General features: G+C 37.7%; 1 protein-coding gene across 1 annotated transcript; it reads left to right on the top strand.

Moving 5' to 3' along the window:
- The first annotated feature begins 907 nt into the window (after window positions 1-907).
- Window positions 908-19,311, top strand: Anxa1 (annexin A1). Its single transcript, XM_075973662.1, has 13 exons — window positions 908-1,071; window positions 6,852-6,931; window positions 7,234-7,342; window positions 7,957-8,051; window positions 8,745-8,858; window positions 10,019-10,109; window positions 11,748-11,827; window positions 12,613-12,669; window positions 13,857-13,950; window positions 14,727-14,822; window positions 15,697-15,755; window positions 17,990-18,112; window positions 18,975-19,311. Exons 2-13 carry the CDS (start codon window positions 6,866-6,868, stop codon window positions 19,029-19,031), a joined length of 1,041 nt encoding a protein of 346 aa, XP_075829777.1. The 5' UTR covers window positions 908-1,071; window positions 6,852-6,865; the 3' UTR covers window positions 19,032-19,311.
- Window positions 19,312-19,582: the final 271 nt, after the last annotated feature.

The following is a 19,582-nucleotide window of genomic DNA, read 5'->3' as shown; positions in this document are numbered from 1 at the left end:
ACAAAACCTTACTGGGCAAAGTTCAGAGGAAAGGGCAGATACTATTTTACGGTTGTGTGAAGAATGAAATGAATCACTATTGAGGAGCCTGGAAAAAATTCCCTCCCGTACATCAGGTAGGGATTTTCCCACACCTGCGGTATGGTAGTTGCTAACCCATTAAGCTTTACAATTCACGGTTCCAGATCATTGCTTATTGCTCAACTCTTCTATGACACCTGGGCTCTACTTGTACTCTAGCTATGTACTTTGAGTCTATGCAGAAATTAAGAAAATAGGCTCTCCTCTAATGCCAACATTTTAATGAAATGTCATTATAATTAAATTTTTAGCTTTGATTATTGAAAATGCCGAAGCAATCTGGAGCTTCAGATTGTTACTATTTCTTATTTATGCTAGTACTAAAAGTCTTGTTTGGAGGCCAGGAGCACTGCTGGTGAAATATAAAAAGTACTTATAACAGCATAATTTTAAAACCTACAAATAACTTGTATCTCAATTGTCTGCAAGTTCTTGCGAGTAAGAATAGCCTTAGTGATAGAACTTCTACATACAAAAATGGCAACAAATTCAAAGAAATAAAGTAAGTTTCCAAGGTCACATAGTAGTAAGTGTTATGGCTGAAATTATCACCAAGTCCTCCCAATTTTCCTCTTCTCTTTTAGTGTTGTAGTTAATAAGCTTTTTATTCTATAATATGCTTAGTTTGAAAGAAGTTCCAGTTCCTTAGGACGGAGCACGGAGTTCAACATAGCTGAAGCACAGTGCATTCTGCCACTCCTTGGAGGAATAAAACCACAGAAGGAAGAGGGGGAGAAAAATCCATCCTTCCTTTTCCGTTCTGTAACTGAGTCGGCTCAGGGAGGAGTCTTGCAAGACTAGTTTCTCCTTGGTTTTGACCAGGGCTGAGACAGTTCTTCAAACAAAAGACAGCCAGTTACTAAATTCTGGTTGCTAGGTGTGGCCTCCGTTCATATCCTATAAAATCACAAGTCCAGCCCTCCACTTTCAGACTGAAACCATCTGAACAGAGCCTCTCTTCAGTTCCTTGGAAGCCAAGAAAATAAAAAGGTAAGGCTAAGTTTTTGTTTTACAGAGTTCTGCTTGGTTTAGAAACTACAAAATTCTGTGAGAACTCCTTGCTTGGTGTTCCTGGGGCTTCACAGAGAAGTGGTGTGACTGCTAAACTTGCCTATAGTTACAGTTAGTGGAATTTAAAACAATTTAATGAATCTTACTGTAAAAATTATACTGTGATTTTATCTTTTAGACATGAAAAATTATAAAGTTTTACTGTTCTCATCTACAAAATGCAGGTTTGAAACTCTGGCAAGTTTACTTTATTGCCTTGTTGCTGAGTTACCAGAGACAGGAAGAAAGTGTGCTCCTGCTCCGGCAATCTTAAAAGAAGCTTTTTCTTTCCTCCTCTGTGGAACATGTTGCCTCGAGAGCTTTGTGTTTTTTTTCTGAGTACAGAGCAGGAGTCAGGATGGAGGTGGGAGCCCAGAGAACCCAGGGGTGGCAAACTGCAAAGGACTTTTTCAAAAGAGAAGATTCTTGTAGCTAAATATTTTTCTTTAATTAAACTAAGTGAATATCAGCGCCAAAGTCGTCCCCATGTCCTCTTTTAATTAACGTTTTGAATGAATGTTATGTTTACTCATGGTTTAAGAAGGTCCGCTTATTACTCGTTTCGTTTAAACAGGGTGTGGCCACACTCCCTCCCTAGTATCTCTGTGTCATAGACAGGCTTTTCTGGTGCACATTTAAAAACTTAAGGGTAAAGCAGATTTTTCCTGGATGATGTCAGATGATAAACATTCCACTGACTGCCAGATGGGCCCACAGAAACTCTCCTTCCTAATGGCATCTTGTAGGTCACATAAGCTAAGGATATAAACTCCCTAGAAAAACAAAAGGCAGATCTAAAGTTACCCATCCTTGCAGAGCCTTGCAAGAGCAAGAGAGGACGATCCCTAACTACACACTTGGCATATTACAAAACCTTTCTTCTGGGACTTTTCTCTTAGCCCTCTTGAAAATACTAATAACATTCCTTTTCTTCCAAATTCTGTGAGGCAATTAAGAAAGTTGTGCTTCTTCTTTCCATAGATGTCTATCTACAAGTGTGTGAATTCTGAGAAATCAATGTCCCCCAGTACTGAGTGAGGAATGCGTTTTGCTAGCTACAGATAAGGCCTGTTTCAGCTGATTAATATGTGGCAAAATGCTGGTTTCCTGATTCAGAAATTCTTTCTTCCGCAGAAATTACATGGTTACCAGAGGCCAAGAAACAAACCCAGACCTCTTAGATACCAAGTATGAGGTTGATGTTGACAAGACCATAGCAACACTCTTAAAGAACCAGCTTAACTAACATGCTTATTAAATACTTTCCCTCCCTCCCTCCCTCCCTTTCTCCCTCCCTCACCTCCCCTTTCACTCTCTTTTGAGACAGAGGTTTTTTGTGTAGCCCTGGCAGTTCTGGAACTGGCTATATAGACCTTGCTGGCCTCGAACTCACAGAGATCTGCCTGCCTCCTCCAGCCAAGTGCTGGGATTAAAGGCGTGTGCCACCACCGCCTAGCAATTTGTTGCATTTTAAAATTCAGAACAAAACAAAAGAATTTTCTGATCTTAAGTGGATGAATCATGAGCAATTCTAAAAGTCAAACTTTTTTCTTTCAAACTTGCACATATTTGTCAGAAAGATCAAATATTCAATCTACTTAATTTCTCCTTCCTTTAGGCTAGTTCTCGTCTATTAGTATTCAAGGTGAAACATAAGGTACATGCATCCGAGCTTCAATGAATGTTAGAAACGTTATTTCAGCATTCTCATTTTATAAATTAAGTTTCATGCTTTTGTAAAGTCAGATTTTGTTAGAGAAACTTCAAATAAGGTCCATGACACCAGGATTCTTCTATTTAAACATACCATTGTTATAGGCCAAATTTGTTGGTTAAATTTGTGTAGCTGTTTCTCAATGTGCTGTTTGTTTATTCAATGATGTTTGTTTATTTACTAATAATTCATAATTCTTATGAATACACAGTATTCCAGGTGCCTCATGAGGTATTGGATATGTACAATGAATGGGCTCTGCCTCCAGGAAAAACTCCTAGAGGTATAGATGACAGAATAATGTATAATCGCATGAGGTTGTTGGATGGGGAGAGACAAGATGCTTTGGAAGGTTCTTTAGTGCAATGCTGAGTACCAGTGAAGGCATCATGAAGATGTGGTGAATACTCAATAATTACTCTTCGTCAAAGAACAGTGAGTCAGGCAAAAGACCTTGTGTGGATGAGGTCACAGTATTCCAGGCAACAGAAATTTCCTCTTCAGAAGCCTGAAGCAAAATATCCAGGAGCTACCTTCTGATAAATGGCTATTTAAAGTGATGTCATTGTATAGCGTAATTATCTTCTCATGTGGCCATTGCACAGTCTAATTATCTTCTCCACGTGGGAAGGACTTACAAGACATATTCAAAGCCCAACTGTACATAAGACAGAAGCATGTGAAAATAAACACCCTCAGGCTGCAGTGAAACCTACTGAGTCTCCATGGATTCTCTATTAATGAATCTGATTCTCAAGAGTATTAAAAGTAGTATTGATCTTGTTCTCATCTCTTTGTTCACTAATTTAAAGGAATGTATAGTATTTTGCAGCCAGGAAGCATATTATATTATGACTACTGATACTATTAGCAGGATTTCTATCTGAAAAGGACGACATGTACAAAAACAATGAAGATGGTAACTAGCTATTTTGTCAAGAAATGGCTAGGGATTGCTAATATCATTAGCAATCTGGTCGTCCTAGCATGTAACCAGGACATAAGCCACATAGCTCTCTTCCCTAGGGACACTGTCTTGTGTTAAGTAAGTTACTCAACGAGCTTTTCTTCATTTTGTGTTTTGAAATGAATACAGCAATAATGCTGAAACCAGGAAGAGTTGGCAAACCAGGAAACTCAGCTGCTTTCCACACAGATTCTGGAAGTCACTTTCTAGAACACTCAGAAAGAAAGAAAACTGAAGATGAATATGTGCATATAAATATACCAAAAGGCTAATCCTTAGAAGTTTCCCACTTAATCTATATATAAGTAGAAATTAATAGGTGGTGCATATTCATAAAAGAGATTTTTGAGTAGAAACAATGTGAAATAGTGTCATGTTCTAAGGGGGTTATCCCTCAAATGAGCTCATTTTAATTCTGGAGATTAGCTTGGATTACAAACTCATTGGTAACTAATTGAAACATATGTTAAGATGAGACAACATTATAGTAAAACAAAATAAAATAGAAGAAACAAACTCTTTTGAACCCATTCAATTAAGTTTGTGTCCATGAGGACTCTAAGTGCTGAGCAGGCAAAGTAAATCAGATCTGCCTGACATTCTTCCTGTGGTATTTGAGACGTGTGCTATATGTAAGTCATCCTGTTAATGAAGGTTATTATCTTGCTACTTAGCAGGCTGTAATAACATTAATTTCCTTTGGAACACATGCATTCTTTTGCAGTCCTTGCATCTTTAAACATTACAAAAAGGTGGGAGCTGACTTTAGAATCCATTTTCTTCAGTTGACATTCATGAAAACCATTCTGTTCTGGATGCTTTGCTTTTCTGGACCATCCTTCTGGGCTATCGGGCACATTTTGGGCTAGAATATAGATGCTCAGAAGACAGAAGTTCAAAGCTGTATTTTCTAGGGACCCTCTTGTCAAGTAAATCATTCAACCTACTGCTTCTTGTTCTATTGCACAATATAAGTAACGGAGTCATCATTATTTCATTAAGCTTTCTCAGTTTTCGAAAAGAATGTTGTGCTCTATGCAGGTCTTTTTAATGGCATAAAAACTGTGAAAGCCCTGTACTTTCATAAAAATCCTAAGATCAGTATTTAGTTTTCATACTCACTTTTGGTATTTTTCTGTTTTGAAGAATTTTTTTTCTGTCTCAACTGAAAACAGTGAAATTACTGATTTGATTTTTTTTTAAACAAGTGATCAGATCACTCATTTTGAGGACTACATTTTACTAGAGGCTTGGGTGTGGAGGCCAAGATAGCAACTCTGAAGGCTGAAACTGTCAGAACGACTGTGAAGCCAAAGGTGTGTCAACTTGGCAGTCACAATGTGAAATACTGTGTGGCAACAGTAATTGCACCGAATTCGACCACAGTGGGAAGTGCAATACCATGCATGATTGCATATCCTGAGTTTACCTGGGGGTGGGGGGCAGCTTTGAATACATTGGTTGTGGGAGAGAATACAGGACATTGCTGAATGTTCTTCATACAGACGACGGAACAGTAACTGAACCAGTCCCTTTGAGCATTATCATTTCCCTGTGGCATGGAATCTTGTTAGTTACTTGGAACTTAGTCATTCTTCTAGCAAATTCAGACTGAAGTACTTTGTCTGGGCATGCTAGCTAGGGACCAGTTTATGAGTTTGACTCTTCATAAGTCTTATGGCTAAATTCCATGAAATAAAAATCCCAGGGATTATCTTTTCAAAAGTATTCACTAAGAAATTTCCAAAGGGCATGAGAAATAGATAGGTGTTGACATTGCACACTGGTTCCCAAAAATGTGAACTCAGGCGAAAGGAATCATGTATGTGGAGAAGGCAGATTAACTGTTAACATACTTAACATTTTAAAAAGATTTTGTTCCATTTAATTCAAACATCAAGCTGCAAGCTTACAGGCACCTTAAGGAGCATCCTCTAAGATACTTGCCAAAAAGTTAGGTGTATTGCCTCATACCCAAGTGATTCTTGTTAGAAAAACCAAAAAAAAAAAATGTATAAAACAATTCTTTTATTTATGTGGGTGGCATACAACAATAATATTTAAACTGTTTAAACATGTAGAACATGAAGATATTTATTCCAATCGTTTTATACTAATCAATGGGAGAATAAAAAAGAAATCTACATTATTGAGAAAGAAATATGTAGAGTTTTGAGTTGATCCAGTCCAGCAGATTGTTCCAGATTAGTTTACTTTATAAAAGTAAGCATGTTTTCTCTAGACCTGCTTTTGGCACAGGCCCTGATGAAACCCACAGGTGCTGGGTTAACTATTGACTGGTCTTGCCCTTCTCTCTTTGCCCGTTACCATGCTTACCAAGATACAGAAATGATACTCCATCTAAATTGAAGATGTTATCACACTGCTTTCAAAATACAAACCTACTAATGTTGCTATTAGCTGTGGACCTACATTTAAATTCTCTGCTCCAACTTCTAGCAACATTTCTCCTCTCAGTGAACTTTACTCTGCTTCTCAAATATGATGAACTTTCCTCCTTTTCCCCCCTGTGAAACTTCCTGTTAGATTTGTTTTAACTCATATCAGTAAAGCCTCTCCTGAAGCAGCACTTTCCGCAGAAGTTTCCTTAGCCTTTTGACTTTCAGTAGGAGAACACAGACCAGCTCTAGACTCCCCCATGGCAAAGGGATGCCATATCAAAGCTTTGCACCCTCTGTGCTTAGCGTCTGCTGGGTGGTCTGGAAATTTAGATCAGAGACGGAATACCCTGCTCTTCTCTTCAGCCCCTGTGCTTACATCCTGCAGTCCTTAGAGGGCAGGGCTGTAAAGACCAAGAAAATGGCCCAATTCCGTTTTTGAACAGAGGCTATGCGTTTCTTTTTAACAGTAACAGCAGTCTTTAAAAAGTATCTACACCTCACAGTTTAGCATTCTCAAAAGAATAATCATAGTAAATAAAGACTAGTTTATTGTCTAGTGCAGTGTCTCCAGTGTATTGGGTAATATTTATGGGTATTGGGTTTGTTGTATTAAAGTATCTACCTATTTTCTTTCCAGATACTTCTTCAAAAATGGCTATGGTATCAGAATTCCTCAAGCAGGCCTGGTTTATCGACAATCAAGAACAGGAATATGTTGTAAGTAGTCAAAATATCATGAAGTAGTTACCATGTTAAAACAGACATCAAAGGCCGGGCGGTGGTGGCTCACGCCTTTAATCCCAGCACTCGGGAGGCAGAGGCAGGTGGATCTCTGTGGGTCCGAGGCCAGCCTGGTCTACAAGAGCTAGTTCCAGGACAGGGCCCAATGCTATAGAAAAACCCTGTCTCAAAACAACAACAACAAAAAAATTAAAAAATAAAAATAAAATAAAAAATAAAAAAAAGACATCAAGACAAATGAACAAATGGAGATTAACTTATATCTCTCATATACATAGCAAGCTGTAAAATCATCCAAAGGAGGTCCTGGGTCAGCAGTGAGCCCCTACCCATCCTTCAATCCATCCTCGGATGTTGCTGCCTTGCACAAAGCAATCATGGTTAAAGGTGAGTGTGTACCCATATAAGAGTTCCCTCTTGAACAGTTCACAGACACTGCTTAATGGTTACTGGGACATGAACCTGAGTGATACAATGTCTTTCTCTAGGGACATAAAAAATTTACATAATAGCCTGTACCTATAATATCAGTACTAGAGTGTCTGAGGCAGGAGAATTGCCATTTGAGGCCTACATGTGCTGTGTACTCAGTCACTGCCTCCAAAAGAGGAAGGACACCTTCCTTTCAGTACTTATGAAATTTTGGTCAGTGATGAAATCCCTGTTGCTATAATAGAGGAGGTCCTTACCTGCCCTGTTTTTAGCAGAAATCAATGTTTAAATCAGAACCTGTGATCACACTTAGGGTTTGCGCATGCGTCTGGAACACTGGCGTCCAGAAACTACTAATTGGCTCCTCATTTTCCATTGACATTAATGAGACGCCACCTTACACTCTTCAGCTTTTTGAGGACCATGACATTCATTTTCTAGGCTAATGTCGTTCTCTTCCCCAATGTTGTTATGCTGTGCCTTGACCACCAGCTTGATAATGAATCATTTTATGGCAATTGTTGGTGATTAAGAAAATTGATGTTAAAGCCTCAGATCTTTATTTCCAGGTGTGGATGAAGCGACCATCATTGACATTCTTACCAAGAGAACCAATGCTCAGCGCCAGCAGATCAAGGCAGCATATTTGCAGGAGACCGGAAAGGTGCGAGAATGGTGAACTCAGACGATCATTTGCTCATGTCTACGTAGAATTGGATTCTGAAGCTCAGTTCCTAGCTCTTTCTGTTTTAAACCTGTTGACCCATTATCAGCGAGACAGGAATCTCAGTATTTGCCTCCTTCCTTGCAACAGGACGACTTTTAGCAAATTCTGTTCACATACTGACCAATTAGCTGCAAAGTTTTCCAGAGGTGATGTTTTGTGTTGGAGGCAAGCCATCAATTTAAGGAAAATAAGCATCAAAATTAGTGTGGGAGAAACAAAGAATTTGTTCTGATTGAAGTGCAGAGTTTTTTTTTTATTTGTTCGTTTGTTTTACTACAACTAAAAACGAGCAAACGAACTTGATAGTTCTCATAGCAAGTGTAGATAGTTTATTTTTAACTGGGTGCAATAAGAATACTGGGTGGTATCACTTTTTAAATTTTAAAATTGTGTTCTGAACTTTGAGACTCCTTTCCCGTAAGAAACACAGAGAACTCAGTCCTTTGGGAAATTTGTTATAGATGCAGCAAATTTCATCTCATTCCTCTAGATGAAAAGATTGAGACTGCATCCTAAACATCCAATATGCTTTCAGTACTTAATGAGGGAGCTCTAGAGAATGACCAAAGTGAGAAATGTCAGGAGGTGCCTGATTGTTGGCAACTCACTCTAATCCTTTTCTTTTTCCAGCCCCTGGATGAAACTTTGAAAAAGGCCCTTACAGGCCACCTGGAGGAGGTTGTTCTGGCTCTGCTGAAAACCCCAGCCCAGTTTGATGCAGATGAACTCCGTGCTGCCATGAAGGTAAATGCTTTTTCCCCACAACAGCTTTTAAGACTTGTTTTTTTTTTTTTTTTTTTTTTTTTGGTTTTTCAAGACAGGGTTTCTCTGTGGTTTTGGAGCCTGTCCTGGAACTAGCTCTTGTAGACCAGGCTGGTCTCGAACTCACAGAGATCCGCCTGCCTCTGCCTCCCGAGTGCTGGGATTAAAGGCGTGCGCCACCACCGCCCAGTTTAAGACTTGTTTTATTTGTATGATTGTTTTGCTTGAATTTATGTCCATATGTCTGTTGGGAGCTTAACCCCAGCCCCTGGCATCCATTCCAGAACACTGGCCTGGGATTTGCATTGGTCTGGACTCCAAATCCCAGCATGCCAGGTCCTGACCCTTGGGCGTCAGGAAAACTCCCACAGGGTATTTAAGTGGGCTCCCAGAGAAGGAACACATGATCCCAGGTTTGCCTGTGCTCTCCGCTTTTCTCTCTCCCCTGCCATGCTCTTGGCCACCCGGGAGCACCACTACTTAGTAAAACATGAACATTTTATTTGGTTTAATGTGTTTTAATTGGATTTTTTTGCACCGGCGGAACGGCTCATGTTAGAAAATATTCCTAAGAATGTCCTCTTTCTGTGTCTGGGACTCTCAGAGGTCTATATAGGATCATATTATTGGAGATATGGATGGTTGTGAGTCACTACATTGATGATAGGAATTGAATCTGGGTCTTCTACCTGAACAAGTGCTTTTAACTACTGAGCCTTCTCACAGCTCTCTAAATGACTCGTTTTAAGAAAAATTCCTTTCCGAAAATAAAATGTGCAGGACAAATCTGTGATTTACTTTAGCTGGGCTTCATCATCTAGTAAGGACTGTCAATCACTTCAAATTCAGTGAATAAGCAAGTTAATATTTTAATGAATAAATTAGCAGATCCATGAAAAATTAAATATTGGAACTAATGTTCTTCATGCAATTTAAATGCATGTATCAAATATCTACATTTTTAAATCTTTACACCAAATACTAAACATAAACTATTTTGTTTTTAGAACAATATTCTATTTTTTTAAAAAAATATGAACACAATTGACTAAATGACAAATTACAGCACACTTTGTGTGGACCAAACAAGTTGATATCTTGAATGAAAGAATGTAAATGTATTTTCTTTTCTTTAAATTCAGGGACTTGGAACAGATGAAGACACTCTCATTGAGATTTTGGCATCAAGAAGTAACAACGAAATCAGAGAAATTAACAGAGTCTACAGAGAAGGTCAGGTCTAGTATCTGAGTTCTTAGTCGGACAGTGTTATGATTTATGGCACAAGTGACCCTGGCAGGTTCCACTATGAGGCAGACAGATATGCCATGTGGAGAGAGCTTGGGTATAGAGTTTATTCAGGGGGTATTGTGAGGGTATAAGGGTAATGGGTATGAGAGGAAGAGATAGAAAAAGACAGAGGGACAGAGTGAGAGGAAAAAATAGGGAAGGAGAGGCAGAGACTGTGATAGAGAGAACAGAGAACAGGCAGAGAGAGTGAGAAAAGAAGAGAGAGGAGACCAGCTTGTCTCCATGGGGAAAGGTGAGAGGGAAGGGAGAGATTGGGAGTGGGCGGAGCTTGTCTCTTAAAGGGACAGAATACCCAGGTCATCTCTTGTGTGATTTAGAAAGTCTACATTTTAAAGTGTTCCCTTCCTGGTTGATACATATCCCTGGAATGCAGGATGAGATGGGAGTGAGAAAACACAAGCCCCCATCCATTTGCAGCTTATACCTTAATAGAAAATGTCTTCTGGGGCTAGTAAACATAAATTGTTACAAAGAGAATTGGATTCAGAGCATTGACTTTACATAGCTTTCTAACCACATTTCTATTGCTCTGAACTACACTGTGCCTTTTATTTTGAAAAGACTAAATAGTAAGAATAAATAGTTTTGATCAGACCACTTTCCATTTAGCTTTCTGATCTCTTGTTGGGAACTTTAACTTTACCATTGAAAACATAAATCATTCAATTCCTCTTTTTCTGTGCTTAAATAGATACTTGGCATGAAAGACTCTCAGTGACTCATTTGTACAGAGGTCTCGAGTCAAATGACTCAGTCCTCACTGCACAGGGGATGGCTGTGCATCTCTGCGGATTTGCTAGTTCCTCTGAACTGTTGGCTTTTTGTTTTGTTGAACTAATATGTGGCATCATGAAGAATCCTTGTGTATGAACCTCTTACCAAGCACTCAGGAGACAACATTGCACACTGTTTTCAGTTTTAGTACATGAGTCAACCACATCATTTCTCAGTAATAATAATTCAAGAGACATTATTAATGTGTTTGATAAAATGCAAAGGAAGACAGCCACATTTTCTTATGATCCTAAAGATATGGTCCAGAAATAGCTTAAGGTGCTACTTTTACCTTGCTACAAATTCAGTTATTTTTCCCATTAAAGCACTATATTTTAAAATAGCCAAATGAATGTCTGTAGACATGAGATTTAAATTAATGCAACACACTTGAAATTGAACATATTGAGTATTTATAAATTTAATGTAAATAAATAGCCAATGTTCAAGCAAGTACTGTTTTTTTAAATACTGCTCCATCTATTCTAATGATTAAATTTTCAGATATTTCAAAATGACTTGGTAAAGCTTATTTAAACAATTCCTTCTTGTTAGCTAGTATTTATGACTAAATTTTCATGCGCGGTATTTCTCAGTTTCCTTCCATCAATCTATAGGAAATTATTTTATAGCCTAACATTTCAGCTGCACAAGTTTAACCATTTTCATAAAAATATTTTGAGATATGTTACACAAGTCAATCAACCATGTCAACTATCAGTGAATGCAGAAATCATGATTTTTTTTCAATAGTTTACTGAAAAAAATTATTTTCTCATCTCATAGAGCTAAAGAGAGATCTGGCCAAAGACATCACTTCAGATACATCTGGAGACTTTCGGAAGGCCTTGCTTTCTCTTGCCAAGGTATAACTTAGATATCCTTGCTACTCTAAATAATAAAAATTTAGATTTGTGAGTGTTTTCAAAGAAGGAGAAACTCTTTCCTTTAAAATTAATACCACCTAATTGATGAATAATACTTGTACGTATTTGAGGAAATAATGTGATATTTTGTATTTTTTAATTAATTAATGTTTAAGCTGCCTTTTCTCATTTTACACACCAATCCCAGTTTCCACTACCTACCCTCCTCCTGTTTCCTCCACCTTCCCCCATTCTACCTACATTCACTCCTCAGAGAGGGTAAGGCTTCCCCTGGGGAGTCAACAAAGCCTAACACATTACTTTGAGGCAAGATGTAGAATTAATGATATAAAAACTTCATAATCCACTCTCTACTACTTTTTCAGGTGAGATACTTGAAGCTTATCTTCTGGTCATTAAAAAAAATACCCACTATGCTTTGATTATGTTCCTCTTACTGTGCAGTAATACCACAATGTACTCCTCGTGTCTATGAGAGCCTGCCCTTTCATTAGCATCCTCAAATCCAGTCCCACCCCGCCATCTCTGGTCATCATCAATGTACAGTCTGTCTCCATGTGTTCAGGTGTTTTAGGAAGCACATCTAAGTGAGGTCATGCCAACTTGCTTTGTTCTGTCTTGCTTATGTTCCTCAGAGCAGAACTGCTGAAATGATAGATACTGTTTTCACTATTTTTCCTCAAAAATTATGTCTGATTTTAAGAGAATTGAGTGTATCATTACATCCTATAGAAAACCTTACAGTATGTTGGGGCATTTTTCAGGGTGACCGTTGTGATGATCTGAGTGTGAATCAGGATTTGGCTGACACAGATGCCAGGGTAAGCAAGGGGGAGACGATATCAAGGAAGCAAACTTCCCTACCTTCTTATTCCGTCTGTCTGGAAGTACATCTCAGGTCTTGTGAGAGGCCAATGGTTTCTTAGTGTTCATTTCATTAGACATAGATTTTTGTAGGCCAGGAATGGAATGTATAGTCTTTACGTTTCTAATTTATTTCATTATTTAGAAAGTCAAAGATGACTAAAGAAAACAGTGAGAATCTGTCTTTCCCAAGAACTGTTAGACTGAGAACATTCCAAATTTTGACTTTAAAATATAAAAACATAACTATATGCATGCCCAACCCTTTGGAGGGTAGTACAAGTTTTTACCTATTTGAAATTCTCTTTCTTCTGTCTCTCAATTTGCTGGGACTAGAGGCATTCACCATCATGCTCAGCTGGGATAGGAATTTATTGCTGAATAAAGTTAAATCAAGAAACACATTGAACATTCTATTTTTATAGAAATTGTGCAAACATATCAAAACAATAATGATATATAATTGTCTGTAATAAAAATTACTCTTATTTTTTGTGAACATGCTTTCCGTTTTCAGACTATTAGGGCTCCCTGATATATATTTATGGAAATTGCATGATTAGTACGGTGAATGATTACATAGAAATTAATAGTTTAAGGTGGGTAATGCTGGTGCAAGCCTTTAATCCTAGCACTTGGGAGGCAGAGGCAAGCAAACACTTTGAGCTTAAGGCTAGCCTAATCTACAGAGAAAGTTCCAGAACAGCCAAGGATATGTATAGAAACCCTATCTAGAAAACAAAATAAGAAAGTAAGGGAGGGATGGAGGGAGGAAAATGTTTTAGAGTCAGTAGAACATATTTGTAACAGAAAGACAGGTTATTATTTTCATTTGCAAAGGAGGAATAATTGTATTTAAATTGTTTTCTAAGATTGTACAGCTTTCAAATTTTACAGTTGAAATTTTTATACAGAATTCATAGCATCAAAATTGCACATCCTTCAGTAGATAATAAATGTGTACAGAGGGGGAAAATGCAAGACCTTATTGTTCTCACTCTCAAGAAGGGACAATCTCATTGATACCTACTCTGATTGTGTTAAGTACAGCATAAATGGTTATATAACCTTTGTTAAATATAACATTTTTGTGTGTTTTTCATTTCAGTACATGGTCACATGTTTACTTATTGATTTTTGACAGGCTTTGTATGAAGCTGGAGAAAGGAGAAAGGGGACAGATACAAATGTGTTCGTCACAATTTTGACTACTAGAAGCTATCCTCATCTTCGCAGAGGTAACAAGAAATTAGTTTTTCTTGAATGTGTTTTTGGGAGATCAAATGTTCCTTTGGGAGGACAAGTGGGAGGAAGGAAAGAAAGAGGTCTTTCCATATCAAATGGATGTAGCGATGCTGACCACTCAACCACTGTATGCCTATTTGTCAGTTTTGAACGTCCACTGTTCACACCACTGAGAACATACTTTGTGATTTTCAAGTGGGTAATGTCCTTTATTTTCACCATTTCTATTATTTTGAAGTTTTAGAGTAGTTATGACAAGAAATATGAATACATAACAAATGCTAGAAAAAAGATACCAAAACCTCTCTAGGGTCTAGATGAAGGAAAGAATATGCAGACGGTCCAGAAATAAGAGAGAGCAAAAGGAAATCCCCAAATTTCTAAAGATTCAGAGCTAAGACTTAGGGTCTGAATCTTTGGGAAGGGAGAGTGTAAAAGGGTAACATAAGGTTCTTTACTGTATACCAACAAGTCAAGTTCCTCTATTAAACAAACTCAGTTTGCTGCACTGAGGTTAGAATGGAAAGAACTATTAATTCTGCTGTGAAAATAGTAAAGTCATTAATCACCTGTCACTTCTGATAATGGTTGGCACTTGCAATATGAAGACGGAGTAGGCATATTATGTGGAGTCATGCAATTAGCCTTTAAAATGTCACCAAAGTTCAGTGTACCCAACTGACTTCTTGAATCAGTTACCCTGATTTTGCTAGAGTTTGTTAGAAGACAGGCTGCTTGGAAGATATCTTAACTTCAATTTCCTTTTCAGTGTTTCAGAATTACAGAAAGTACAGTGACCATGACATGAACAAAGTTCTGGATCTAGAAATGAAGGGTGACATTGAGAAGTGCCTCACGGCCATTGGTATGTATAAGTTGTATAGGTAGAGCTCTGATTTGAACTTGTAAACTTGCATTTCACTGTTGCCTTATACAAAAATAATATATAAGACAAAACCCCTGCAAATATGATACATCTATGCATCTATGTTCAGAATAATGCAGTGTGTGAGACTGATGAAGAAATAGGAAGGCCTTTTTAATGCAGCAGATGTTCAAGATATGCAGATGCAGAATATATTTTTGAGCTCCTGTTTATAAAGCAATGCATCAAGCAGGCCATACTACCTGGGCTAATACAGATGCTTATCAAGAGCAGCACATTCAAGTCTTGGGGTAACCATGTATTCAGTCTTGAGCAAGTCCTGCATGATCTAATCTAGTAGTTCTGGATTAACTTCTGAAATCTGAACCTTTTACATGTCTCTTAGGGACAGTCTGCTTCTTCAGCCTAGGGATCTGAATGTCTAAGGAGCTCTGATGTATATCGGTTCTGCTGTCCACAGATCCCACTTTGAGTAGCAAGATAAAGAGAAGACCCCTACAAATGTGCTACTATTTCATTCATATCAAGCTGTTTTATATTCATTCTGCTGCTTTGCTGCCTTGACAAATGTTTGTGTACAACACAAATCTGGTATTTATGTGCCTGGCCCTTACACTGGTTTCCTCATACCCACAGAGAGGATAATATATTCAGGGTAGAGTCACTACTGAATATGGACAGGGGAAAAATGCTGATAACCACCTTGTAGAAAGTGACTCTGTCTTCTAATAAACTAAACATCCTATATTAGGCAGGAGGGCTAGAACTCTTGTGGCAAAGTTATTTCTTAGTTATTCAGTGTGTATCTTTATTTTGCAATGAATTCTTCAAGCGAAATTTGCATCTCTTACAGTGAAATGTTCCACCAGCGCCCCAGCTTTCTTTGCTGAGAAACTTTATGAAGCCATGAAGGTACTGTTCTACTTAGACACTTTACTTAGAGGACAAATATCTGTAGATAGGACAGCACAGAGCCTAATGTAGCTTGAAAATCACAATATATATCTTTAAAAATATGCTTTATGCAGTTTGAGAAGAAACATGTATTAGAATAAACTTGTTGGATTTGTGCATTCTTTAAAAGGTGAATGTAAAAGTGATTATGAGGTGAGCTAGCAAGACAATTATAGGTGATTTATAATTTGCTTGAAACCTGAATCACCAGGAAAAAAGTGATGCATTCCCCCTTTTAGTGTGCTGCTTTAATAACCTCCTTCAACCAAGGTTGTGAGCTTTATGCTGTTGCCTTCCTAATTAAGCTTCTCTCTTGCCACAGACTAATAGTGATCTTTTAAAATGTCATTCTGTATTTAGAGAAGGAGAAGATGGTATTGGTATGCATTTGAAATTTACTGTTACTTTTTTATTCAGCAAGGAGATTTCTACACAGGAGGTTGCCCCAGCACTTACTTTTTGAGATCTCAAGACAATGGTTATGAAGTGATCCTTCCTTTGTAACCCACACATAATAAAGCTCAAGAGAAGGAGGGGCGGCATGAAAAGAGCTAACAACTGAAATAATATTGAGGAGGTTCTGTGAAATGATAAACATGTTTCCAATGCTTCTCAATCAAGACAGGCACAATAGGCCTAGTTGAATATTAATTAATTTCCTCTCTGTATGGTATGAAAAAAAGAACATATGCCCAAAACTTCAGGAGTCAAGATAGCTTTCTCTGATATAATCTAAAACCCTAAATCTGGGCCAATGAAATGACTCAGCAGATTAAAGTACTTGCTTTCAAGCCTGATGACCTGAATTCAACCCCTGGGACCCACATGGCTGAGGGAGAGAACCAACTTCTGAAAGTTGTTCTCTGATTTCGTCATGAACACTGTACCATGTACAGCCATAAATATACCCTTGAGTGTACATACAGAGATCAATATAATATATAAATAGTAAAATATAATAAAAAACTTAAAAACTTGAGATTTAAGAAAGAGTAGGGTATGAGTAAGTGAGCATGAAGGAAGAAGAGATAGGAAAATAAAGCAGGCCTTACTCAAGAGAGGAAAACAGCATACACTTGGAATTGAGAACAGAACCAGTGTTTTCAAGAGAACAGAACCAGTGTTTTCAAGACAGCAGGTATGATTAGGTTGACAGACAAATGGCTATAGAATTATGAAGTGTAGGCAGAAGCTGCTCGTTCATTCCCGGCTCCTCAGACCCATAATAATTACACAAAACTGTATTAATTAAAACACTGCTTCGTGAATTACTTAAGCGTATTTCTAGCTACCTCTTATATCCTAAACTAACACATCGCCATTAATCTGTGCATCACCACAAGGTCATGGCCTAGCAGCAAAGTTTCAGCAGGCTCTGGTAGAGGCGTGTGTCTCCTGTGGTGGCTGCATGGCTTCTCATTGACTCTGCCTTCTTTCTCTCAGATTTAAGTTTAGTTTTCCCACCTAGATCTGTTCTGCAAGGCCACTGGCCGAAACAGCTTTATTCATTAACCAATAAAAGAAACACCTAGACAAAAGGACTTCCCACACCAATGAAGGGCATTGTTTGCCCTGAGAAGATAGTTGGTTCATTGTAGGAGGCGGGAGAAGACAGGAATTCGGGATTCTCTCTGAGGTTTCTTAGAGATGGCATTCAGTCTAACGACTTGTAGAGACAGGATATTTCATTTGGTCTGAGGATCTTTCAGCTTTCACCCCCTAAAATCTGACTCTGAGTTATTTTCAAGACCAATTACAAACCTCGCTACACTTTACTATTATTGGGTAGTTCAGACACAGCAAAGACTGGATGGTGGAAAGCCAATTAGAAAGCTGTAGAGACCCTTTACATCATTTGCTAATATAAATCCTGGTTTCTTCTTTTGCTAATATAAATCCTGGTTTCTTCTTTCATTGCCACCTCTCTCTCTCTCTCTCTCTCCCTCTCTCTCTCTCTCTCTCTCTCTCTCTCTCTCTCTCTCTCTCTCTCTCTGTGTGTGTGTGTGTGTGTGTGTGTGTGTGTTATAGAGAAAGATATGCACAATGGGAGGAGAGGGAGAAGAGAAGAGCATATAGGGTTGATTTTCTCTATGCAACATGTGTGGAAAGCATAAACAGGACTTCTTTTGAAAATCCAGTCTTCAATGAGAGATTTCCTGAATGTAATGAAATCACATGGTCTGTCTGCACAGGGAGCTGGAACTCGCCATAAGGCATTGATCAGGATTATGGTCTCCCGTTCTGAAATCGACATGAATGATATCAAAGCATTTTACCAGAAGAAGTATGGAATCTCTCTCTGCCAAGCCATCCTGGTATGTCTGACTTTTCGATAATGGCACCTCCATAAAAGAAAGTTCTTTGTGCAATATTTTCCGGAAGGAGAGCTGGTGTGCTGTGCTGCAGATGTGCATTGCGTATTTAAGACTGACTCGGCTTCTTAGGGTGAATGATTCGTAAAGAAATTAAGCTTCACGTAATTAAATCTAGTCTATCAAAGAAACAAATGTATTTTTGAAGCACAGAAAAGTGTTTAGTCTTTGCGCATAAGAAGTCCTGAAATAGTTCAGAGCTCTTAGAAGTATTGATACATATAGTGATTTATTTTATAGTTAAAACTGAAGAATTAAAAACTTAGTATTAAAATTAATTTCTAGTGTTTTACTTATTGCTAAATATTTTTCTACCTAAAATGTCTTAAAATATTTGTTCAAGTCATATTATTAGAATGTTGGAAGATAACACAGAACAAGAAGTCAAGGGGGATGATCCAATTGGATGATAATTATTTAAATTCATATTATGTGCATTTGACAATTAAGATATATGAAGAACAAAAGAGAAAATTATAGACTGTAGTTTTTACTCTTTTTTTGAGTGATTCAGATATTTCTTATGTAGAGTTTTAGATTATAACATGCTTCTATTGATTATATGGTATATAAATTCTTAGAAATAGCTGTCCTAATACACAACAAATATTTCAGAGTAGACTTTATTCTTCAAACTTTTTGATTCTCCTCTGCAGAAAGTTTAATTTAGATTTTCTCGAATGGAGCTCTACCACACACTGCTTTTCAGCTGACTCTACAATTATCACTCTTTCACAATTAAAAGAGCTTTTATTCATCATGATTTTGCATCATGTGAAATATTCTCTCTTTTTTTAACCAACAGGATGAAACCAAAGGAGACTATGAAAAAATCTTGGTGGCTCTGTGTGGCGGAAACTAGATGTCCCTGAAGCTCTGCAGCACTGCAATACAAGCGTCTCTTAGCTCTTGCTTTTCCTCTACCACATATGTATAAGAGTTGCTTTAGCAGATAAAATCTAACTGCCCACTTTGAATAATGTAGCCTAGGAATAAGTTTTATATCATACCTCAGTATAACAGAGAAATGTTTTATTAGTTATTGTTATCCCAAATTATAAATCCCTGTAAGCAAACTACTTTGTTAGCATTCCCGAGAAATAAGTTTATGTAAACTAAAATAAAATAATTTTATAAGACAATTGATGTTATTGGCTCTTATATTTAGATTTTCTTTGTTTGTGTGTGTGTAATCAAGTGATAAGTTTAACAAAGAAGAAACGTCAGTTTTCCCTATTTGAAGATGGTTTTAGGCATGAAATTACAAAGTTCTACAAGACAGCTTCTCCAAATAACCAGCAATTTCCTCAGAGTAGTAGGATACAAAATCAACTTACGAAAAAGCAGTGCTTTTCTGAATACCAATATCAAGCATGCTGAGGACAACATTGTGGAAGCCACCCAATCAACAAT

This window comes from Microtus pennsylvanicus, chromosome 5 (genome assembly GCF_037038515.1).
Source record: "Microtus pennsylvanicus isolate mMicPen1 chromosome 5, mMicPen1.hap1, whole genome shotgun sequence".
In the NCBI taxonomy this organism is placed as follows: domain Eukaryota; kingdom Metazoa; phylum Chordata; class Mammalia; order Rodentia; family Cricetidae; genus Microtus; species Microtus pennsylvanicus.
This window is presented reverse-complemented; position numbering and strand designations above follow the sequence as displayed.